At 44.2% G+C, this 25,243-nt stretch overlaps 2 protein-coding genes across 6 annotated transcripts in view; both read right to left on the minus strand.

Annotated features, from left to right (window-relative positions):
* Positions 1–237: 237 nt before the first annotated feature.
* On the minus strand, positions 238–11,689 carry CDC6 (cell division cycle 6). The gene is made up of 12 exons (XM_081582133.1): positions 11,572–11,689; positions 10,397–10,590; positions 9,312–9,593; positions 8,988–9,187; positions 8,273–8,448; positions 7,808–7,914; positions 6,661–6,800; positions 5,451–5,551; positions 4,212–4,276; positions 1,831–2,033; positions 1,248–1,388; positions 238–933 (listed from the first exon to the last, which is right to left on the minus strand). The coding sequence occupies exons 2-12, from the start codon at positions 10,572–10,574 to the stop codon at positions 844–846; spliced, it is 1,683 nt and encodes a 560-aa protein (XP_081438259.1). The 5' UTR covers positions 10,575–10,590; positions 11,572–11,689; the 3' UTR covers positions 238–843.
* A 4,220-nt stretch (positions 11,690–15,909) lies between these two features.
* The window catches only part of WIPF2 (WAS/WASL interacting protein family member 2), a 40,620-nt gene continuing 31,286 nt past the window's right edge, over positions 15,910–25,243 (minus strand). For all 5 annotated transcript variants that reach the window (XM_081582134.1, XM_081582137.1, XM_081582136.1 and 2 more), the window contains 3 exons: positions 21,965–22,171; positions 20,242–20,343; positions 15,910–20,003 (listed from right to left, as the gene is read on the minus strand). In XM_081582134.1, coding sequence (XP_081438260.1) covers positions 19,963–20,003; positions 20,242–20,343; positions 21,965–22,171 — 350 coding nt within the window. In that variant the 3' untranslated portion in view covers positions 15,910–19,962. The remainder of the gene's footprint in view (positions 20,004–20,241; positions 20,344–21,964; positions 22,172–25,243) is intronic.

The following is a 25,243-nucleotide window of genomic DNA, read 5'->3' on the forward strand; positions in this document are numbered from 1 at the left end:
TAATGCCACTGGAAGCCAAACCCAGAAATGGGACTTGAGTAACCATGTGGATTAATTTATCTAATACTGGGAAAATGAGGCTTCAATGACAATCCAAACCCAAACAAGGGCGTCTTGAAACAAGTGGCTTCAGCTGAGGGCAGCTGGGACCGTGGGACAGTTTGGGGAGGAATTTTCACATTGCCTTCTGAAAAGTTTGAGCTTTCTTGAAATGTGATTGCTGAAGAAGACAAAGACTGCAACTTGAAAATAAATATATTCACAATCTGTAGTCACATTCTCCTGACCACCCCCACAACCTTGGGAGTACCCAGGAAATTCAACGAGTCTTTAAAATGCCACAGTGTGGCAGTTATCTGCAACATAACATGAACACAGTACACACCAAAAAAATAAATGATATCCTTTGATCAAAGTGTCCTCCAAATCTCCATGTCAACTTGCTTATTTGTCTGGAGTCTTCTTTTTCGTTCTGCTTCCTCTGATCCAAAAGTTCTTAAAAATATACCAATGTTTGAGGAGACTAAGAAATAAATATATGAACTTTCTGCAGCATCCATCTGTATACTTGTAAGCATGTTGGTTAGGGGCACACTCAGGGTAGAGGTAGTGAATGTAATTAAAAACGGTCTACTTGGTAGTTCGTAATGCATAAATATAATAAAACTCAAAGATACAATTCTGTGCTAATAGTCACGAATCTATAGATTAGATTTTATCAGTTTTAAGTGAAAAAAGTTCATTTGCTTTCAGACCTGAGTGTATAAAGTACTAAAAAGAAGACTCCATCGGTCTCTAAATGCCAGCTGGATACTTTCGGGTGGGGTATTAGTAGAAAAGAATTTAAGGCAATCCAATAGCTAAGATATTTCCAACTAAAGCTTTGTCTTTCAGAGCATGCTCTATTTCCTTCTCTTCAATCTTCAGAGACACCTGCAAGGAAAAGAAAAGGACTTTTTGTGGTGGAGAACTCACAAAAGCCTAGTTTTTATTACAGAAATCTTTACTATGTTAAACTTTTCTCACAAGAGTCAAGCAAGTTAAACACTGCTTTTCCAATAATATGGAGGGGAAAAAATCTGATTCATACTATAGCCATATCTTCACACACCTTAAATCCTACCTAACAAACAAAAAAACAGTGTTTATCTAATTGTGATCATTTTTAAATCTTTACTTTAGCAAAAGATAAGCTCTTCAAAGCAGGACAATTAAAAGCAATGTCACAAAGAAGCAGTTCGTGGTACCTTTGTGAAGCGGGTTTCCTTGTTTTTCTTTAATCCGAAAATGCCTCTGGCCTCCAAGAGACCTGAAAGTGACAAACACTCTGACTGGTCCACAGCTGCCACCTGCTGTTTGCGACAGACGTTACTGTAGGCTTCGTATAACTGGAAGGAAACGAGGGAAAACAAACGTGGTTTCAAAGCCCTATCTCTTCTAACTTTGTAATCTTTTAAAATAATGTAAATGTGGGTTTGCCAAAGAGTTATCTGAATACCCTAATGCTCTCCATTTTCAATAAAATCCCTGAAAAGGCATTCTGGAGGTACCACCAAAAAACCTATACTGTAATGCAAGGAGGGGGCTTTACTGTGTTTCATAGGGAGAGGCAGAAATAAAGGGGAGAAGATTAATGGTAAAGTCTCAACCACAGCCCAAGGGAAATAAAAGTCAGCTGCCTTTTACATGATACCAGTACTTATTCTCACCGTTAAAATCCATTTTTAATTCACATCAGCTGCAGCATCATAGGCCTTTAGGAAAATATCTGCTCTGCAAAGCAGATTCTCCTCTCCACCCCAGCTCCATCTGCTGAGATTCCTGACTAACCTTCCCCAGGGTGACCTCTTTGATTTTCAACCGCCTGGTCAAGAGCAGCAAAGAGCAGACCAAGATCTTCTGCTGGAGAGGGAAGGAATCTTGTGCTCCTTCTTGGCTCAAAGTCATTCTGTTTCCATCAACTTCCGAGATGACTTGTGATATGTGAATAACACCAACCCGCTTGGGAACCAGTGACTCAGAGGGTGATTTACCTATCAAGTAAATAAATCAGGGTTAATTCAATTTTTTAAATAGTGTATTTTTACAATTAAATATGAATCGAGACAGATGATACTAAGTTTTAGTGGAAGGAAATTCAAGAGCAAAACAGAGAGCTTCCAGTTCTGTAACGAGAAGTCAGAGGATGAGACACAGTGCCATCCTCAGGAAGATGCCAAAATGTGACATGACTTGGAAAGTAGGGTTATCCTCTTTCTGGGCAGAACAGTGAGCTGTTTTATCCTGTATGATGCAATTTAATGTCAAAGAGATGAAATCTACCTCATGAAAGAATAAGGACCAGACAGAGAACTAATATAAGGTTCCTAATATCTCAAAGGCAAAGGACAGAACCTTGAAACAAAGATGACTGGGCCTGGTCATTGTTAAAGGCTGGAAAAACTACCTAATATTTCAAATCAAATGAGTGGCTAAACGTGGACAGTCCTAAATCCTCTAGATAGCCTCCCCAAATGACCTTTGAGGTTTGGTTCATTTGCCCAAGCTGATCTGCAGGAGAGCAACACTTGAGAAAATGTCATCGGATATTTCAGCAGATAGCACCATCTCAGAGGCCGGAGGTTGGAAAACTGCCAAGGAGCCACAGAGGACTGTGGCCTCATTGTTTGGATGCAGGAATGATAAGACGGGGGAGGATTTGCTCTGTAACAAACTTTGCCTCATGTTACTTCCTGAGACCAAGTCAGTTGTCCCACAAGAGTTTGCTTCAATTGTTGATGTTCAGCCGCTAAGTCGTGTACGACTCTTTGCAACCCCGTGGACTGAAGCACGCCAGCCTTCCCTGTCCTTCACTGCTTCAATTTCATGATCACAGACAGGATGCTACCGAGGACTAAGCATGCTGGAGAAACTGGAGTTCAATGGTCAAGAAGCAGAATCTCACAAAGTTGAGAAGAATTCAGGTCTAGTCTTACTCCCTATCCAATGGCTGAGTCTCTTCATAACAGTTCCAAGAAGGGGTCACCTACCCAGCTTGTGTCTGAGTCTCTTCAATACTGGGACACCCCTTCTGTGTCAAAAGAAGACCAGTTAGTGCTCTTTACTGGAAAGTGCCTTCTTTTTTTCTTTTTGTTTGGCTGTACCACGAGGCATGTGGGGTTTTAGTTCCCCAACCAAGGATCAAACCCACACCCCCTGCACTGGAAGTGCGGAGTCTTAACCACTTCCCGGGACCCACCAGGGAAGTCCAGGAAAGTGTCTTCTTATATTTAGTTAAAGTCAGTCTCCCTGTAGCTTTCTAAAGCCATTAAAGCTAACCACATCTACCAGAGGTTAAAAGACAGGAATTAGATTAGTTTAATAATTTATGACAAGAAGTCACAACTTCTTTTAGTTCTGTGCGTGTGAGCGGTGCTCACAGGGTCCACTGACAAGCCTAAATGTTACTGGTAGGGGAAAAAGGGAATGATGTGAAAAGTTGAAGAGAAACCAGTATCTAGTCTGTACATTGGCAAATATTACCTACTATTAGTCAAAGCACTGTTTGGCTACTACTGAAATATTTTTATTAATCTTCTTTCAACAAGTTGATGATAAGGAAGAAACAATCAAATCAGCCTGTCCTGTTTCTAAAGATTAACATTGGATATTAACCACAAGATATGTAGTTCATGGCCATTTTACATCCTCTGTAGCTAAGAGGGCAAGGCTGAGGGAAAGGAAAACTAATTTTGTCGTTTTTTGTGAAAGCTTGCACTTTACTGTAGCAATGCTATCTTTGTATCGCCACCCTTGGAGGCTTGTTGAAAGTCTAGCGATATCCCAAGTTGAACTAATTCTTTCCCTGTCTGACTCTTATTTCCTGGGCTTTGCTTTCACCTATTTCAAGACCTAAAGTGTACTCAATATAAGTACCCAGAGAGAAGCTGATCCAATCTTACTGTCTAGTTTTCATTCCTAGGACTTGGAAAGAAAACTGACTCTGTCCTAACTATTCATGTAACCCCCTGGAGAACTCATTTCCAGTAATGCGTGGATTATAGCACTGGCAGGCAAGATTGAAATAAAGTAGATGAAACTGATGAAAAACACAGACACCCATACACAAATGGATAACAGGATTTAACTATGCTCATCTCACCTTTCTATCTCTTTCAGAGAAGTAAAGCTTCTAATTATAAAGGAAGAGGAAACAGAGATAAACTACTCACATTCAGAGAGTGGTTTGAGGATAGTCTGACTTTTGACATCTGACTCTACAATTTCAACAGCCCTCCTGTAAAAAAAAAATATTTCTAGAGTTAATTTAGGCTGAGCCAAACCAAACACCACACCAAACCACCAAACCCCAAAACAGGCACATTAACACAAAGCAACATGTTTTATAATTTTAAAACCCAAGAAAATTGGATTATGCCTCAACTCCAGGGGACTTAATTGCCTCGAAATAAATCATGGACCAGGAAATCTGAGAAACTTCAACACTACTCGATTTCCTCTTATAGAGGCCGAGTAAGTCATCATACATTGAGCCAATGATAATATTTTGGACAAGGAAAACATGTCATGGATAGAAGAGAGGCCATGAAGTGTGGGTGACTGACTAAAGAGAGACAGTACCACCCATACACACCAGACTTAAAAGAAGAGCCCGCAGTTATCTATACATAGGCTATGTGTAGGCTAAAACCACACCGGCCTACATGACTCTTGCTCATAGTTGCAGTCTTTATCCAAGTAGTTTGCTAACTAGGAAGAACTTTCAAATCCAGGATCACACCATCTAGCAAGAGGAAGAGCTTACTCTCCCACTGCTCTCTCCAAAGTACTTTGCCCACAGGAAGCCATGAGCCAGACCTGGATCTTCTGCATGGCAGTAGGGGGAGGTTGGACCAGCGGGCCAACACAGCAAGTGTCATTTTAATGGACCCAGTGTTCCTACTGGGAAAGAAGAAATTTCATCAGTCAGCACAGAGGCTTTCCCCAGCAGGAAGGGCCGGGGGATGGGAAGGGGGAGAGAGAAAGGTCTGGAACACAACTGTGGGGGACCACCAGCTGGAGAAAAGGGTGCTCACAAAAGCGAAGGAAGGGGCAAAAAAAGTCTCAAGGCAAGGATGGTTCAGGTCCATAAATAAACCTGCTTGAGACCAGCTAATGGAAAAGTAAACTGGAGTCTTTTTTAATACAAATGTAATTAACCAATCTATAATCACCACAGGGAATGCCAGCAACATCTCATTTGTTTCTCCCTCTGTAGGTAATGGTCTGATAATGTTTCAGACATTAACACGGTGGAAATGCAGAGCTCCCCACTGAGAAACAAGTCCTCCTTTCTGAACATAAAAAGTGGCAGAATGGAGCCTCTTAAGCCACATTCATTTGAGTTACACAAGACAATTAACAGCGTTTCTTCTTTTTTAATAAAAGCAGCCAACAGTGCCATAACTCACCTGCAAATATCAAGCGCTTTGCGAACATCTCCCGAAACAGCAGAGACTTTGCGGGCGCAGAACTGAATGGCAGCATTGTCTAGGACGTGGTCATTAGATGCCTTTGGACAAGACATTGAAGTTTACAGTTGAAACTATATGGCTCCTCCTCTGCAATTTAGGTCTCAGACATGAGTACTTTCACACTTAATTCTAAACTTGATTGACCAACCTTTAGGGTCTAAGAGATGCCTTTTCTGCTTAGAAATGGGAATTTCATACATTGAAGCATTTTGTAGGAATGTGGTAGAGGTTCACAAAGGGGGAAAAAAGCAACTGAAACTTAAATTAGCAAAACTACACTAAACTAAAATCTACTTGGTTGTTTACAAGAGAAAGTGTTTTCTTGGTCCTATTTTTTTTTTTTTTTTTTAATTTTTTGGTCAGACCATGAGACATATGGGATCTTAGTTCCCCGACCAGGGATAGAAGCTGTTCCCCCCTACACTGGAAGTGCAAAGTCTTAGCCACTGGACCCCCAGGGAAGTTCCAGGTCCTATCATTTTTTTTTAAATTAAAAAAAAAATTCGATTTCTTTTTGGCTGTGCTGGGTCTTCATTGCTGCGTGGGCTTTTCTGTGGTTGTGGCAAGCAGGAGCTACTCTCTGGCTGTGGTGCACGGGCTTCTCATTGAGGTGGCCTCTCCTGTTGTGAAGCAGACTCTAGGAGTTGTGGCTGCCAGGCTCAGTTTCTCCAAGGCTCGTGGGATCCTCCCGGATCAGGGATGGAACCCGTGTCTCCTGCACTGGCCAGCAGATTCTTTACCACTGAGCCACCAGGGAAGCCCCCTCAGGTCCTATTTTAAGACTACTGTGTGTGTGTTAGTCGCTCAGTCATGTCCGACTATTTGCAACCCCGTAGACTGTAGCCCACCAGGCTCCTTGATCCATGAAATTCTCCAGGCAAGAATACTGGAGTGGGTTGCCATTTCCTGCTCCATAAGACTATTAGAGAAGCATTTGAGTGATTCCTATCTTATGTTTATTCCAACACTGAAGCACCCAATAAATGGAACCATGGGTGGAAATTCACATAAAATGTTCTCACTATGGCCCACAGGAATGCCTTGTTAAGCAATGCAATCAAAGCAAAATATTTTAGAACCATTGTTAGGTTTCCCTTTCACAGGTGATACAAGGAATAGACACCTTGGTACAGTGCTTGGCACTCACCTGATTCAGTCGATCCTGCAAGATGGTGGCTATCTGATTTTTGGTATAAGGTGGGAAATTCAACAGCTGTGGCTTACATTTTTCTCTAGCTTGAAGCCTCGGCAGAATTCTGTCTGTGAGATCCAGAGTATTAGCAATACCTGAGGAGGAGATATGTAACACTTATCATCAGTGGTCAAATCATCCTAAAAGGAAAAATAAACCTTCTGAAAGCTGAATACAATTTCTAGTCATAATTCAGCATTCCAATTGTTGCTTCCCACTTGTCCTCCACTCTCAATACTCATTAGGTAGGATGTACACAATCACTGAAGAATGCTTTTTTTTAAAGTATTCTTTATTTCTTGGCTGTGCTGGGCCTTCGTCGCGGCATGTGGGAAGAATGCTCTTTCCAAATTAGGTTTAAAATTTTGACTAACAAGCAGGACCAGACACTCCCAAAGTTGACTGTTGCTGAAATGCAGTATTATGTCATTTCTATTCAGAGTTAACAAAATTGATTTGATTAGTGAAAGTGAAAGTCGCTCAGTCGTGTGTCAGACTCTGTGCAACCCCATGGACTATACAGTCCATGGAATTCTCCAGGCCAGAACACTGGAGTGGGTAGCCGTTCCTTTTTCCACGGGATCTTCCCAACCTAGGGATCGAAGCCAGATCTCCTGCATTGCAGGCGGATTCTTTACTGGCTGAGCCACAAGGGAAGCCCTGATTTGATTAAGTTCCCTATTATTTTATAATAACTTTCCTTTAAAAAAAAAAATTCTTCTTTTATTTATTTTTATTTTTTTTGACTGAGCTGCACAGCATGTGGGATCTCAGTTCCCTGACCAACTCATGCTCCCTACCGTGGAAGTGCAGAGTCTTAACCACTGGACCACCAGGGAAGTCCCTATAGTAACTTTCTTATTATGGTAAGAAAGCAGAAAGCTGTTGTAAGATAAAGTAACAGGTGATAATGGAATTCCCTGGCAGTCCAGTGGTTAGGACTACTCACTTTCATAGCCAAGGTTCAATCCCTGGTTGGGGAACTAAGATCCCACAAGCTATGTGGCACGGTGAAACAAAACAAAACAAAACTGATCAGCTGAAGAGACCTAAAAAAGAAGTCTTGAGAACCACCATGTAACATGAACAACAGAGCACTAACCAATCAGCACCAACCGAGAATTCCTTAGCCACGGCCATTCAAAGAGTGTGTATAAGACATCCTGCCCTCTGCTGTCCAGCTGATCCATCTCGTCCAACACCAACACACTACAAAGAGAGAGAAACAATGAGGATCCATGTTCACCTTCTTAACTTTCCAATCTGATGTGGGCTGACTCTAGGTCACATTCCTGCAGCTCAAACCAGTTTGAAGATAGTCATCTACCCCATTTTGTAACATACAGCAGTGAGCTTAAAAACATTTCCCCCCAAATTGAAATTAGAAGGTTTTTCTTTTTTCTCTTCTTCTTTCCCTTTGAGCTTATGTAACTACCTCTCAGAGAGAAAATATAGGAAATGTTCTTTTTATGAGTAAAATGATAAATTCAAGAGATGAGACTGTGAGTTTGTGGGCAACAGATCTTGCAGACTTTCACAAAGCAACATGCAGCAGAGCAATGCTTACATCATGGGGCCCTTCTCTGCAGTCATACGGTTTTCCAGTTTCCTCATCATGTCCTTCCCAGCTGGCCTGGATACTTCTTCCTGACAAATCTCCTGAGCAATGGCTGGGAATACGGCCTGGGCACTCCTCAAGGACATGCAATTCAGCACGATAGTTTTAAAGTCTTTTAGTTCCTTCTAGAAAAAATCCAAACAGGCAAGTTAGTTTGGCCTCGGATAAACTTCTGATGGAACCTGAAGTGTCTTTGAGGGGTTAACAGCATATAAGAGAATAAGTTCCACCTTCATTTGGAAAGATTTTGACAATGAAATTAAAAATGTCTTATTTGGGGGAAAACTGCAATCCCTGAAGCACTTCCATTTTTTCTTAACCCTTAATATGCTATGCTATGCTAAGTCGCTTCAGTCGTGTCCGACTCTGTGCGACCCCATAGACGGCAGCTCACCAGGCTCTGCCGTCCCTAGGATTCTCCAGGCAAGAATACTGGAGTGGGTTGCCATTTCTTTCTCCAGTGCATGAAAGGGAAAAGTGAAAGTGAAGTCGCTCAGTCGTGTCCGACTCTTAGCGACCCCATGGACTGTAGCCTACCAGGCCCCTCCGTCCATGGGATTTTCCAGGCAAGAGTACTGGAGTGGGGTGCCATTGCCTTCTCCGTAACCCTTAATAACCAGATGTCATTTTAGCAAGAGCATCATAATTCAGACTCTCAATGTACCTTGAGGTCTTGCAGAATTCGGCTTAAGCAGGCAGTTTTTCCAGTTCCAGGAGCACCAGAAAGATAAAGACTTCCAGCTTTTTTCCCACAGATGTGCTCCCTTAGGAAATTCCTGATGACATCCATCTCCTTTTCCCTGGCAGGCAGCTGATCTGGGACAGCTGTAGTGAGGACCTGTTTCGCTTGCTGGTAGCAAGTGCCTGTGCCAGACATGAAAGGACAATTAGATACAACAGCAGGGACTGAGAAGACCCACCGGCTTTCACTTGGAATCACCAGCCTTGGTTACAAGGCTGCACTAACAGCTGCCATGTAAGAACCAACCTTCTTGCTTGAACAGTCTCAGGCATGCAGATTCTTTCTCCGGAGGACATCTCTGCTCAGAATTGGTTGCGATGTCCTGACATTTCGGAACTGAGGAATGTATTTTGTTTTGGTGAACTCTGGTGTGTTCTCTTTTGCTGGGAGACTTAGTTGTCAGCTGATTGTCAAATACCAATCTGCGTCCCTTTGATGTCTGTGAGCGAGGGGGACCATTCTCTTTCTTGCCTTGCTTTGGTGGAGAACAGGGAGATGAACGGGGAGTGTTGCACAGGTTGTCGTCACCTGAAACATATTAAAATCAGAATGGGGTCACTCATAGCAGTGGCCAGTAAAAGGACTTGGAAAGATCTCTGCATCCGCCCCTCAAAAGGGGGATGAATTTCTACCAGAGTCAGAATCACCAAAATAAAATGCCTCTCAGCCAGAAGGAAACATCAGCCACCAGATGGCACCACTGAGTCCTACTAGTTGGTAGAGGTTTTAGTGGGAGGAAATTCTAGGTTTGCTCTAAAACAGGGCTTTCCAACCTTGGCATCACTGATATCTTGGACCAAATAATTTTTCATTGTGGGAGACTGTCCTGTGCACTGTATCATAGTCAGCATCATCCACTGTCAGTAGCACCCCCTCAGTTATGACAACTAAAAATGTCTCCAGATACTGCCAAATCACCCCTCATTAAAAATAGATGCACTGAAACAAGGGAAAAAAGAAAACAAAACTTAAAACAAAAAACAAAACAAAAAAACAAGAAAGGATTATCAACCACAAGAATTGTCACTGTTTCTCATAATTTCTCAACCACTGAGGCAAGTTTCAAAATACTATGTAACAAACAGCGACACTGACAGAACCAAGTTCAGTATTGAGGAACTGAAGATCAGCCCTATCAGGTAGTTCAGAAAATGATTTCAAAAGTAGCTTAACTCTGAAGTTCAGTAAGCAGTGAGCAACCATTCTGAAAATAACCAAAGGGAATAGAATTGTCTTAATTGTATTCAGAAAGCTGTTTCAAAGGCATCCTATTATTAAGAAAGAGGTTGAGAGCTACTGGTTAAAAAGTACTCAAACAATGGATATCTTACCCAGACGTTTTCTGGGGCTAAGAGGCAGAATTTTTGCACAAGGAGAACACGGGATTGCTTTGGCATTTGTCAATTCTAGTTTGGTGTCACTGGAGCTTTTAGCTTTGTCCACTGTCCGAGACGGTTTCTTTTTTGGAAAACTGATTGTAGCCTGTGACTGGGAGCGGGTTTGAGGCATGATGGTGGCAGCACAGCTGGGTACAAAAAAGAAAACAGGACATCCAGTCAACATGTAAAAGTGAAGGAAAAATAATTAACATGGAACTTAAACCAATGATCAACACTCATTTCATAATCAGATTATGTTGTGACAATATTTTAGCATTTAATTCTGCTTCATATCCAAATCTATGCAACAACAAATACCTTGTCTACCTACTACACATAACAGGCTGTCGTAAGTATTTTAGGTATTTACTCAGCTTCCCTTGTGGCTCAGCTGGCAAAGAATCCACTTGCAATGCGGGAGACCTGCATTTGATCCCTGGGTTGGGAAGATCCCCTGGAGAAGGGGAAGGCTACCCACTCCAGTATTCTGGTCTGGAGAATTCCATGGACTGTATAGTCCATGGGGTAGCAAAAAGTCGGACACGACTGAGCAACTTTTACTTTTGTTTAAGTTTTACAACCATTTTAGAGGTAGGTATTATTATCCTTTCCTTACTGACAAGAAAACTGAGAGGCAGTGAGGCCCAACATCATAGCAAGGTAAGATATAAGACCAGGTATTCTGGCTCCAGACCCCAGATTTTTAACCACTCAAGCCATGCAATAAGAAGTTGATCTTAGTTGGCGCCTATAGCACTTCTAATTCTCTAGCTCCATCTTAGCACTTCTAATTCTCTAGCTTCATCTTAGCACTTCTAATTCTCTAGCTCCATCTTAGCGCAGCAGCCTCCCATACTTACAGGCTTCCCCAAGCCGTCAGTCCCTACTCTGCCCAAACTCGGCCCCACATAATCCCAAATGTTCGGGGAACATCGCCCTCCTATCGCACTCAGCACAACTGTCAGACCACTCCGAGGGTGCATTCCTCGCTATCCGACCCCGACCTCATCACCCTCCAGCGATCTGAGCTCTCCTCCTAACAGAATCCGCGGTCCTTGCCCCAGGCAAACTCCGCCACCCCAAGGACCCGGGCCTCCTCTCCTTTCCACCATACAGGGCTGTTTCACCTCAGTGCCGGCTCTTCCTCACGTCTCCGGCAGACAACTTTAGGGACTGTCCACGACAAGCTGCTGGATAAACCCCACACCGGGAGCAGCAAAGCCCAGCCACGCTCGCGCCAAATCTGCACAGCCGCAGCCTTCCCGCCTCCCGCCAAAGCCCGGCCACGCTTCTGATTGGGTGTCGCCAGAGCGCCGCGCGCGCCTTGGAGGCAGCCCCCTCCTTCACAGCCAATCAAGCTGGAAGGTACACAACCAATAAGAGAGCCCCAGGTCTGAGCGCCACCGTGAAGCCACGCCCACTGGGCCTCGGGCTCTGTGTGTGGGGGGGGGGGGCGTCCGTGTACATCCGGGTCCTCCGCGGAAAGACGCGCGGTTGCGCCGGGGCCGAGTGAGTCCGGCTGGCCCCGCCGCAAAGCCCGGCGGGAGTTGTAGTCTTTGCAGCTCGCTACTGTATTCCCACGCCCTTTTTTCGTTTTCGATGCCCTTTCTCAGTGTTGCACGTACCCATTTCCATTATCCTAATGGGCTAGATTTTCAGAGAGCTACTACATAATCAGTTAATCAGTTCAGTCGCTCAGTCGTGTCCGACTCTTTGCTACCCCGTGGACTGCTGCACTCAAGGATTCCCTGTTCATCACCAACTCCCGGGGTTTGCTCAAACTCATGTCCATTGAGTCAGTGATGCCATCCAACCATCTGATCCTCTGTCACCCCCTTCTCCTCCTGCCTTCAATCTTTCCCAGCATTAGGGTCTTTTCCAATGAGTCTGTTCGCTTCAGGTGGCCAAAGTATTGGAGCTTCAGCTTCAGCATCAGTCCTTCCAGTGAATATTCAGGATTGATTTCCTTTAAGACTGACAGGTTTGATCTAACTGCAGTCCAAAGGGATTCTCAAGAGTCTTCTCCAAAACCACAGTTCAAAAGCATCAATTCTTCAGCACTTAGCTTTGTTTATGGGCCAACTCTCACATCCATACATGACTACTGGAAAAACCATAGCTTTGACTAGATGGACCTTTGTCGGCAAAGTAATGTCTCAATTACCATTATTTGGGCGATTCTGGGTCCAGGTTTGATGCTAAGCGCTTTACTAATGCTCAACACTGCAAGGCACAAAGCAAATCGGCCAAGGGTTAGAGGTCACAAAATTTTTGGTGGCCTTGAAGGGCCTAGGATCATTATCTGACACCAAAGTCGGTTTCTTTGTAAAGTTCTGCATAAATAACACTGCACTTCATCACATTAGCCCCCTTATTTGTGTTTCAAAGATGAGAAATAGGGCCAGGCCTTTGCTTTTATTTTGTTACAGATAAGAATATGATATTCTGTGTACCTTCTCATCACTAGTCCCATTGATCCACACAATGTGGGGAGTGGAGAGAATTATGGCCCCTTAATTTAAAAATATTTTTTAATGGCTAAACACAAGGGTTTCAGGACCAGAGAAGACCTCTATAGAAGAGGCAAGCTGAGCTTTTAATGAAAAAATATAAATTAGAGCAGTCATTTACAGGCTAGCTTCCAAAGCTAATAACCCAGTTAAGCCTCGGGCGCCATTAAAAACCTGAACCCAATTCTAGGTGATGGTAAGCATTTATCTCTCATCCTTCTGTATCAAATGAAATAGAGCAATAAAACCAAGAAATAGGAAAACAACACTATTACAATCAAGTTAGTTGTTGCTGATTCATATAGGGTATAAAAGCCAATACTGAGAGCTTATGTGTATGCCAGGCTTTGAGCTCTGGTAGTTTACCTATATCACCCTATTAATTCTCACAGGAACCCCATGAAGTTGGAATTATTTCCATTTCACTAATAAGGAGACAGAAATAGAGAGGTTGAGGAGATGTGCCCAAGATCGCACAACTAGTGAGTGGAAGAATTGGAAATCGAACCCAAGAAGTCTGAAAGGAGATCAAACTCCTAACCACTTAAAACACCCAAGGAGTAACAGACAGAAAGTCAAAGTTGCTCAGTCGTGGCCAACTCTTTGAGACCTCATGGACTATACAGTCCATGGAATTCTCCAGCCCAGAATACTGGAGTGGGTAAATGTTCTCTTCTCCAGGGAATCTTCCTCACCAAGAAATTGAACTCAGGTCTCCCACATTGCAGGCAGATTCTTTACCAGCTGAGCCACCAGGGAAGCCCAATAGCCAGATGCATGTTCTATAGCAGAGAGAGGGCAAGGGAACACATTTGAGGAAGGCTTTCTAGGAGATGAAAACTGCAAGAATGAAGGGCATAGGCTGTCACAAATGGAGAAAGTGTTACCGCAGAATTGAGGCTTTTTTACCAGCTGGTATTTCTAGGGCAATAGAACCTAGGAAGCAACTTCCATTGTTCATATTTCTTTCTATAACCTGGGCACCTAAAAATTGTCCTTCATAACCAATGGTAACAAGTGCCCAGCGAGCTTTTAAGGGATGGTGGTGAACAACCTATCTATCTTAATTACAGAGTGAGCAGAGGAAGCCATGAGTACTTAATGTGCATACTGGAGCCTATGGAAGCATCCACCAGGAAATACAGCACTGGTCCAGGGAAAGCCTATGAGTCAGGGACTACTGGGGAAGCAGGCAGAGAACTGCAGAATGTCCAGATTGAAAGATCTCTGAAAGGATACCTACTTGAAGCTTTCTCTTTCCAGTACTCCAGTAGTTATGATGAGATACCATCATAATGTTTCTTGTTTCTGTGCCTCTTCTGTGCTGTTTGCTATGTCTGGAATGCTTCTCACCATCCTTCCCTGGCTAATTACCATAAAGACTTTTAATATCCCTCATAGGTTTCTCCTGATGGCTGTCCTGCTCTCCTGCTAGACTGTGAGCTCCTTGGAGGCAAAGGCCATGTCCTATTCATCTTCATACTGTCAGTGTCTGGCACAGAGCTAAAATATGCAATCGATGCTTGCTGAATGAATGGAAAAGACATTCCTGCGAAGTGGCTATCCATCTTTTATGTGAACATTTTTTGTGGTCAGACAGCATACAGTCCTTTAAATCTCACACCCCCTAAACCTAGGAGTGGAGAATGAATTACGTGCAAAATAATCCAGACTGGGCTCCGGTGATGTCAGAGACAAAGCATCTCTCCACTGTTATCCTCCAGGGTGGTGAGGACCCTGAGGTTGACATTTTAGTCCTTTTAACTCTGTCTGCAGAGTAATAGGAAGTCAGAGACAGGCAGCTTCCTTACAGTAACTTACAGTTTGTGGATGGGCTGGGTCAGGAAACACTGAAGTGACACTTCCACCGTATGCAGCTATGCCTCGGTAATAATTGAAGTGGGACAGACTAGTGTCCTTATCACCTGCTAATACGCACACAGTTTCATGGGGGAAGGAATGAAATCACACAGGAAGAACCTGTCTGGCATCCTTTTGTGAGTCTGTGCACATGTCTTTGTGTGCACTGGTGAGTGCGATTAGCAACACCATCCCAAAAGGACAGAGAAAGCTTATAGGAAGTTAGCAAGTTAAGGGTCATTTAGGCAAGCTCCATTTGAGGGCTATTCAAAGGCACAGGAGGAACAATTACATCAATAAATAGGTAGTTTATTAATCATATTAATAACAATGATGAATCAAAGAATCAAGAATTTGTCCTATCTGGCAAATATGGATGAAAGTGAAAGGAGGCCCTTTTTCCCCCTCACTCCCTCCCCTCATAGGTTTTTATATCAAAACTATGCGAGTGACTCATTCACACACCCGTTATGAATCAGTCCAGGAAATAATTCCAAGACCTCTGCTAGTGATGAAAGTACAGGTTAAGCTCATTAAACCTATGGTGATTATGTCAGCTGACCACAGTAAGCCGAGACTGTCTGGTTCAATTTTGACACCTAAAGTCAAAGTTCAAGGAAGTCAGCTAAGATTTCAACTTAAAAAGGAGTGAAGGAGAAAAACCAACATCCACATAAAAAAAATGACACACACAGTCTGTGTTCTGTCCTCACCTTTTCTTCACACCTCAGTGTGAGAATCTACCATGCATACAGGTGGAAAGAACCATTAGGGATATAAAGACAAGGCCTGGGGGATCTCCTTGGGCTCCCTAAAATCATGGACCAAGGGGAGTTAGGTGGCAAATACAAATAATGACCAACTCTCAGAATCACCCGGTCAGCTTCGCGAAGTGGAACTGTGATTTTCCAAACACGGTGGGAGGGGAGGAGAGAAAATTCTCAGGAAGTTGCAGATGCTTATGTCCAAGTGAGTGTCTCTACTGTCTCAAGGGGACCTGGAGTCAAACCATGACACCCCCGAGACAGCAGACTTCTTCCCACTCTCTGCCACCACTTGTGGCAGTATCCCAGACAAGATTACACAGTTTTCAGGTTTTTTGTGTTTGTTGTTTAAGCAAGGTTTAATTAAACTGCACGGCATCCAGAAGAAAGAAATGTACCAAAGAATCCAACCTGAGACCAGATTACACATTGTATGGGGGTGGAAATCAATGTTAAGTGGGGGAGGGAGCACTGTAATCAGAGACAACGCCAAAATAAATCATACAATAAATTATTTTTTAAAAGGAGAGAAACTGATCGACATGCAAAGATGGACGCGCACATACATACACACGCTCTTCACACACGTCACTCTAGTCTTGTCTTCAGTGTTATGAGGGTTCCTGTGCTGGTCACCGTGGGAAAAGACAAAGGTTAGATGTGAGAAGAGAAGCTCAGCCCCTCTGCCACCAGTGGAATGAGGTTCAAGACAGTTAAGAGAGGGAACCCACTCATTTGTCAGAAAAAAGAGTAGAAAGAAGAGAACAGCAGTTATCAAGGAAGATTTAATTGCTTCAAAGAGAGAGAGGGGAAGAAAGCACAGAAATCTAACACAAGTAAAGGCACAATGAATGTGGAGTTGAATGGAACCAAACCCTTCCTTCGGTTAGTTATCCTTTATTTTGTTTTTGTAAGCGTTTTGAAGGTGGTTGTAGTTTTACTTCATTCTGCTTTTAAGAGATGAGTCCTGAAGGCAGAGTTGTAATGCCTCCCATTCCCTAAGTTAGGGTGGCTCCCAGAGAACCACCATGACCGCGTGGAGCTGGGGACTGAGATTCAACAGGGAAAGAAAGCCTACAACTGGAATGTGAGGAATCTGATCTGTAGTTCATTGTAGGTTGGGTTTCTAGAAGAACAGACAGCTCAGTGTAGTGCCATCAAAGGGCCTCAGCCGCCCTTTACTCCACCCCCAGAGCTTTGCAGAAGGGAAGGACCCTGGAGTCACACTTCTCCCCCACTCCCATAAGCACGCAGCCTACAGATTATTTCAAGTGATCAGGAGAATTAAAACACACCCCAACCCTGAGTTGCTCTGTAGCAAGTCTATTTACAATTTTCTCTCACCTCTCCCTGGAGGTGAGTCTGGGTTTCAAGTTGGGAAGCTGTGGGCTGAGGGGATGCCCCCAGTGCAGTGGCCAGTCTCCTCGCCTCCGCCAGCTAGGAGAGCTGGTATACTTTCTGGAGGCCGGAGCCGCCCATCTGTTGGGTGAGATAACCCGAAGTGCTCTCACTCAGCGGGCCCAGGCGGTGAAACTACTGGGGGCGCTGTGGCTGGAGGAAACCCCCACCAGAGAGAAAACCACACCTGGAATATTAAAGTGCTGTGATCCAGGCTTAGGGACCAGAGACGAGGGACACAGGGACATCGAGCTCATTGAAAAACCTGGAGGCCACTGGCCTGTTTCCTAGAAAGGGCGGTAAGAAACAACTATTAAGTTTTTCCCACTCGAGAAAAACAGCATAAAACCAAACCCACACAAGGGCTTTTAGCACAGCTTCCTGATGCTTAGCTGGGCAACGTCTCTTCCTTCCGGGAAGGAATAAGGGGGTTAATGGGACTGGGCAACAGCCTCAACATGAGACCACCCAATCTTCCACTGAAGAGACAACATTCCCACAAGCACATAAAAAGAGCAGTTTAAAAGGTGAGAAGTTTTAGTGCTCTTATAGCCAGCCCACCTCAAACCTATATTACAAGCTTTTTACAGCGTACAAAATAGATCAGTAACTATGAGGCTCACATTCCCATTCTTCAATAGTAAATATACATGATAATAAATCTGTTATTAACAGAGGGACCAAATAAGGTATAAGGCAAAGACATTTAAACAGGTACTGTGTCATCAACATGCTCTGCGGAAGAAAATCCAGCTGACTAGATCTAGTCCCAGGCCTTTTCCCACGAGGCCAAGAAACTGAAAGTACAATCCATACCCACATGACACAGTCCAAATTCTGGGGGATATGGGGGGCAGCAGGTCACAGAGGAGGACGAAGTAGCCCCAGTGAAAACCTGGGGTTTGGCTTTTACGTGTAACGCTTATTTCAATGCTCTGTGTTTGAGTAGCAGGGGGGTGGGGGGGAAGGTAACACTTTGATAACATTGTACAAAAGGCATCAACTCCCATTTCAAAAATAAATGGGAAGACTTCACAGTCCAAGTTCAGTAACCGGTCAGTGTCTACCCTGGAACTCTGCCGCAGTGTCAAGTCTTGCACTTTCTCCTTTGCCCTCCACTAGCATCCCCTCTCTCAGCTCCTCTGGCTTCAGGATGCCAGGGATACTGCTGAGAGGTAACTGCTAACAGATGTGAAAATAAAAATCATAAATAAAAGAACGATTAGAAAAAGTGTGGTGACAGACCTAATCGTGGTTTGCCTCAACAGTCAGTATGGTCCAGGGGATGGCAAAGGACAGCAGACCCCAGACAAATGACCCAAGTTCAGAGCTCTCTCAGCTAGCAGTGGGAAGACTTGGGTTTCACTGGGCACCATGAAAAGACCTTTAGTTTGTCACCCAATAGATTGGAAAGGTCCCCAGGACAGTTTAAGCCTGTGATGTATCTGGTGAAAAGTCTTCACAGACTTTTCCCCATTCATTCCAAAGAACAGCATGGTTCCTCTGCTCTCACTCCAAGCTCTGAGCAGCCTCTGCACTCACGGGCTTGAGCAAACCACACCAGCTGGATGTGGTGCTCCACTATGCCGTCAGAGAAGGGCAAGTCCCTGTACCATGATCCAAGCTCAGGTCCTACCTAGATTGGGAACCTCCATTTTCTCTGGGCTCTTCAACTAGGACTTGGAAGACGAAACAACATGTTGCTGGCTGCCACGGAAGATCAACTGGGTCAAAGCACAGCTCACCAGAGTCACCGTGCTTCTTGGCACAGAGGAATCTTTGACTCCCCCAGAAGCTTCCTCACCTGTCTCTACTCAGAAATGTTAACCTACGCAGGCTTGCGGCTGAACGGTGAAGGGAATGGGAAGAGCCTGCTCAGTCAGCTGGGCTATGAATTTCAGAACCAGTGGGCCTTAGTTAAAAGTCTTCACAGCCCACAGAGCTGGACCTTTCCACAAGGTGCTTCACCCTTCCCTCCATCATCCTCAGAGCTGCAGTTTCTGAACAGGACTGAAAGGGCCAGGGGCCTCTGGGGCCAGGCAGTAAAAGACTGAGGCAGCCTCAAGGTCAAGGTTAAGGCCAAGGCCAAGGCCAAGGTCCTATTTTCCTATCTCTCACTAGAGGTTTTAGGGATTTGAGAATCCATAATGAATGAATGAAAGGGACTTTTCTCTTGAGGGGATAAGGTGGTGAGAGAACGACAATATCCCTCAGCCTCAGCACCTGCGGATATGGAGCAGGGAGTCCCAGAGTGCTCCCACCATAGTCCCTGGTCCCTGTGCTGCAGAGGAACTGACTAGCTCTCAAAGGATGCCCAGTTTATTTCACTCTCTTTTCATTGATGTTTAGTTCAACTGGTTAGTATTTAGTGTTTATATCCAGCCTATTTCTGGGTATGGGCATGGGGTGGGGTTACAGCAAAACCAAAATAACCCTAAAAATAGAGCAGATCCATTTCCTTGCCTATGCTCCAAACCTGACCTTTAAAACAGATCATTTCTCTGCAAACTCCTTTCCTGTTTCACTAAAAATGCCCACTCCCGGAAGTCCTGGACATACCAGCTTCCTAAAATGAAGAAATATAATGTAGCCACCAAGTTCCTCTCCCCCCACCCCCCTACAGTGGGTAGGAGGTGGGAGGACCATTCTCCATCCCACCCCAACAATGAGTTCATTCATCACAACAAGGCACCTTTCCCCAGAGGAAACCAGGAGACATGGAAGCTTCCTCATCTGGCCAGCAGGGCTTGCTAGAGGGATGGATGCAGGGTTTGAGGCCCTACTGTCAATAGAGAGAGTCCGGTCACCAAGTCCAGAGATGAGATGCATAGATGGAGGTGAGCTGGGAGGACGCTTGGAGTCTAGAGGTTGGTTGCACTGGAGAAACACGTCAGGAGCTGTCATGCAGGTTTCAGGGGAATGGAAGGGACCATCTGAGAAGAGGAGAGGGTCTATCCTTTTCCTGAGGACGGGACCAAGCCAGGCTTCACCTGAGAATGGGGGGCAGAGGTGGGGCTCCACGGGCAGCTGAAAAAAAACAAATAAAAACCACATACATAAGGTCACTCACCAGACCCAGAATCACCCAAACATTCCTAAAACAAGAGACAGACAGGCTTTTTGAGCTACCCTTTAAAACCTGAGATGAGGTTTTGTGTTTTTAAGAAAATGCAGACAAGAAAAAGCAAATGTTAACCTAAGAAAGGCACACATCAATTCTATAGCCTACATAATTATGGAAGAACTTCCTCTATTCTCTTCTTACCTCGGTTTGTTTTGCTGGGATATATCCTCTGAAAGTGTTTATATTCTTCCGGAGCAGGAAAGTCTTCGACTGGATGGAAAGAATACTTTGACTCAAAATCATCTGCAAAAGGAATACAGCATTAATTCCTATCACCGCCTAATTAATTCCTAATTCTGCCTCGGCTCCCATATGCCTTGCCGCTACTCCTAACCCTTCCTGATGCGCTGTGAGGGCCTGCCTTGCTCAGTAAAGCCATGAGGATGGCAACAGCATTACTCTCCATGCCTTGTATGCAGAGTGTGTTCAAAGGCTCTTTATACTAAGGAATGAGTCTTTGAAATGGTTCTTTGCATCTTTCCACCAACTGGTTCTTTACAACTTTTGGTATGGATGTTTCCAAACCAGGCACATCCCAGTAAAGGAGCCCAGCTGTTTGCTTGGCAGGGGAAGGAAATAGAATTCTGTTTCAGTAAAATAGTCATCTTAAAGACTACCACCATGGGAAACCAACTAAACTGAATCCACAAACTGGTAGAAATTAAGCTAACCTGGGAATGTCTGTCACCAGCTAGTGAGAGATTTTGACCAGGTAATTCCTTTTCGATCTGGGCTCCCCTCAATGAGGTCTGGAACACAGTTGGGATAACCATGTCATGGCCTCTGCTCCTACCTCCCATGGCTCCTCTACAAGAAAGCTCAAGTTTTCTTTGGGTGTGACTTGATCACATTCCACAAGGCATATCTTCCAAGCAAAAACCCTAGTCCACTTAGTAGGAACAGACTAGAGCAGGGGCTGCTGCTGCTGCTAAGTCGCTTCAGTTGTGCCCGACTCTGTGCGACCCCACAGACGGCAGCCTGTCAGGCTCCGTCAGGATTCTCCAGGCAAGAACACTGGAGTGGGTTGCCATTTCCTTCTCCAATGCATGAAAGTGAAAAGTGAAAGTGAAGTCGCAGAGAAGAGGTAATTATTAAAGAGTCTACAGTGCGCAGGCTAAAATGGACCATGCAGATCTTTCCAGACTTCCTCAACAGCTGTTGTTCAGTTGCCCAGTCGTGTCCAACACTTCGCGACCCCATGGACTGCAGCACACCAGGCCTCCCTGTCCCTCAACAGAGGGTCTAACAATACCTGCTGGACAATCTTTACTTGGTGCTTCATCACAGACCTAGTGAATCAGACTCTCTCAGGTGGAGCCCAAGATTCATTTATAACCTTGGAAAAGTGGACCTGATAACTCTCTAGTCAATTTAGTCAATCTCCTTGTTTCACAGATAAGGGAAGCGAGGTCCAAAAAAATGAAGTGATTTCTTCAAAGTAACAGAGCTAGTCAGTGGCTTTGGATTATCAGATAAATGCTGTGCATACAATGTTCTGTTTTCAAAGGTCCAGAAAGGAGCCTTTCTACCTCGGAGGATACGAAATTCGTGTGTCAATAATCCTGAAGAGGATACAGTCTTGGACCTAAAAGCTAACCACAAATAATGAGCCTTGAGGAGCAAGAGAGTGGTTCAGAGTTAGCAAAACACTTGCTGATTTTACTTTTAATCTCTTCCAAAGCAGTCGAGCTCAGAATTCACCTAAGGAAAGCGATGTACATGGATGGTAACAGAAGTCTGAGGGAAAGTCAGGAGAGGAACTGCAGTGAAGAGGGTACCAACTGGCCATGCCCATTGTGCAGTGGCCACTGGAGTCAGTGAAGTCCCTTAGGAGCTATGAGACAAAATACAGCTAGCTACTCACCCAAGAAAGATCGGACAGTGGTGATGGAATCTCTGTGGCCATTCCTCAGGGGCGGCGGTGGCGGAGGAGGCCCAGCTGGCGTTCTTGAGGGCGGAGGTGGGGGCTTTCCTCGGTTCAGGGGTTCTGACCCGTGCATTCGGTATGGCGGGGGGGGAGGGGGAGCATCCCTGGCACCATTTCGGATCATTGGTGGCGGGGGTGGAGGAGCTGCAATTAGAATCAAAAGCAGTTAGGTTTGGATGCAGAGATGGTGATGGGCAGAGGGATGTGAGAGACATGGGCCAAAAGAGCATCTCAGTGCCTTCCCAAAGAACCAGACTCTGTGAGCCTCTGGGCAGCATGTTGAATGTCACATCTCCCTCCTCTCATCCCTGTTTCTTTTTTTAAATTTTTAGTTTCTTTATTTTATTTATTTGGCTGCACTGTGCAGTATGTGAGATCTTAAGTTTCCCTGACCAAGGGTCGAACCCATGCCCCCTGCACTGGAAGCACAGAGTCCCAACCACTCGGATCACCAGGAAGTCCTCCTGTTTCTTTAGCAACATCACATTCTTCCAGAGACAAAGTTCAGAATGAATACATGGCCCTTTTTCATTTCCCATGACAAGTCAGGCAAGAACTCTACTTATTCGTGATGATTTCTTCTCGGCTTTTCCACGCCTGCCTCCACAATTCAAAGTCAGGGCTTTCTCATTTTTAGCCAGTTCTACTGCAAAAAGCCTCTCCATTGTTTTCCTTGCTTCTGATCTCTTAGCCTTCCCATCCATTCTGCATACCAACAACTCACTAATCTCCCTGAAATACTAGCTCTAACTTTTCCAAGGGCTTTGCATTTCCTACCTTATAAAGTTTCAAATCCTTAGCTTCCACAAGTATGACCCCACCATCTTCCTTTCTGACACAGTAATCTACCGTGTAGGTAACCTGATCTCGCCTTCGTTCCTTCCTTCCTTGCCTCCTAGGTTGAACTGGCACCATTCTTCCACACTCCCACTGTTGCCTCTCTCTCTCTCTACTACTCTACTATGCTATATTATAATTATTCATCATATGTGCTTCTTTCCCAGTATACTGTACATTCCTTAAAGTCAGAGCAGTGTTCATTCATCTGAGTTCCCAAGCTCAGCCAGATGTATAGCAAATGGTAGGTATTTAATCAATATTTGCTAAATAACCTGAATTACCTATGCTTTTCTCTTGTGACCAGTCCTTACTATCAAATCCTACCTGTTCTTAAAGGTTTAACTCAATTCCCATCTTCTCAAGGCTTTCTCAAAGCAATCTACTCTATTCTGATACCCTCCTTTGTTCCCTGACAGCATTTATAGACTATGTCACTTATTCTAGCACTTAGTAGTACAGACTAAAATGTGTGCCTTTCAAATTATGTATAATAGTTTCATCGACAGAAGTTACGTATTTCCAGTGACAGGCTCACTGCTCAAAAAAATCGGGACAGCCTCTTTAGAATTGTCTCCAAACCCAGTTTGTCAGACAGATCCATAAATAATATTTTATGATGGTCATTTCCCATTTTCTGAGGTTGCACCACCAACAAAAATATTCTTAACTATGTCTGACTCTGACTTTTGGCCGTTTCCAAATATCAAATTCACCCTTAAAAGACAAAAATCTGCCATCAAGTATTAGGTAATATCAAAAGCATGCTGGACATCGGACTTCCCTGGTGGTCCAGTGGTTAAGAATCATCTGCCAATGCAGGGAACACAGGTTTGATTCCTGGTCCAGGAAAATCCCACATGCTGCAGGGCAACTAAGCTCACACACCACAACTACTGAGCCGGTGTACTAAATCTTTAAAACTTCTTATAGCCAGCCCTGTACAAGTATGTGGCATTATCCCCACTGCATTGCATAAATGAGGAAAGTGGGACTCTGGTTATTTATCTAAGGTCACGGATCTAACAGACCCAGAACTAGCCTACTCTTTCATAGTAAGAAAACTGCTACATACTGCTTTTCATAATTACAAGTATTAATTACCTCCCCAACAAATGTATAACCCAGTGAGATGGATGTGTATCTTTTGGTACCTAAGCTATGCCCAGTAAGAAGTTGGTACCTACACAGTACATGGAGAGATTACTTTGCTTAACAAACAACCCTGTCTTAATAATAAGAGTATGTATTATTCCTCCTGAATTACTGTCAGAATTTCTATAGAGTAACTGTAGGTAAGCATGAAACAGTAATGGGTTGATGCTTATAGACAAGGAGTCTGGCACCGTAGGCCCAATAAATGTCAGTTTTAGGTTCCCACAAAACACACTCCGAACATAAACTCTCCCTCAATCTCCAAGGTCTGTGTAAGCATGGACAGTGTCCATTAGAGGTAATAATTAAAGAGAAACCTCCTTAACACCTCCCAGCAGATCTTTGAACCCTGTTTTCATACCAAATCTGCTCAAACCAAAGCTCTTTCAGGTCATCCTCAAAATATTTCCCTCATGCTCCGATTTTTTAGGGTCCTGGAAATCTGTGTCTTTCAAGACTCCCTGGTGGGGATAGGGCAAGTAAACTAGACAGCATAAGCCAGGCTCAAAAGGACACCAGTGAGGCTGTGAGCAGGTGGCAGTGATGAGAGCCAACCTGGACAGGCAAAACGGAGCAGGACGAAGAACCACCTACTTGGCTTCCTTAGCTCAGGGACGGTAATCTTGACCAGGTTTTGCTGTTTGTCACATCCAGTTTTAAGACTATTTCAAGTGACAGAGCTGGAACCCAATGACCCCAAGAGACAAGCAGTGTGCAAAAGAAACCTCAGGGTGGGAAGATCAACTTTTATAATCCAAGATAAACCCAATTTTGAGTAAAGCATGATGTTATTGATTCTGTTGTTTTAAACTGAAGCAGGGCTTCCCTGGTGGCTCAGATGGTAAAGAATCTGCCTGCATTGTGACAGACCCAGATTCGAACCTTGAGTTAAGAAGATCCCCTGGAGTAGGGAATGGCAACCCGCTCCAATATTCTTGCCTGGACAATTCCATGAACATAAGAGCCTGGCAAACTATAGTCCATGGGTGGCAAAGAGTTGGACAGGACTGAGCACACAGACATAGCTGATTTACAATGTTGCACTTACATCTGCTAAACCCAACCTCCCACTCCATCCTTGATTCTTTTCAAAAGAAAAAAAATGCCCTTTAAAATAGTGTTTTACTCTACAGAGAAAAAATTCAAAAAGAAACGCTATGGACCAATAAGAAGGGATATTTTTGGTCTCTGAGCACCTCGGGCAAAGCAAAAGACTCCTTTTGC

The sequence above is a fragment of the Giraffa tippelskirchi genome, chromosome 3 (genome assembly GCF_054371585.1).
Source record: "Giraffa tippelskirchi isolate mGirTip1 chromosome 3, T2T-mGirTip1v1.2.pri, whole genome shotgun sequence".
NCBI lineage: Eukaryota > Metazoa > Chordata > Mammalia > Artiodactyla > Giraffidae > Giraffa > Giraffa tippelskirchi.

Bases quoted from the DNA above. Each gene is read 5' to 3' on its own strand.
- CDC6 (XM_081582133.1), bottom strand. From the start codon at position 10,574: ATGCCTCAAACCCGCTCCCAGTCACAGGCTACAATCAGTTTTCCAAAA. The intron at 9,594-10,396 runs GTAAGATATCCA...AATATGTTTCAG, and splicing joins TAGCCCCAGAAAACGTCTGG to GTGACGACAACCTGTGCAAC. The intron at 934-1,247 runs GTACCACGAACT...TTTTCCTTGCAG, and splicing joins AGGAAACCCGCTTCACAAAG to GTGTCTCTGAAGATTGAAGA.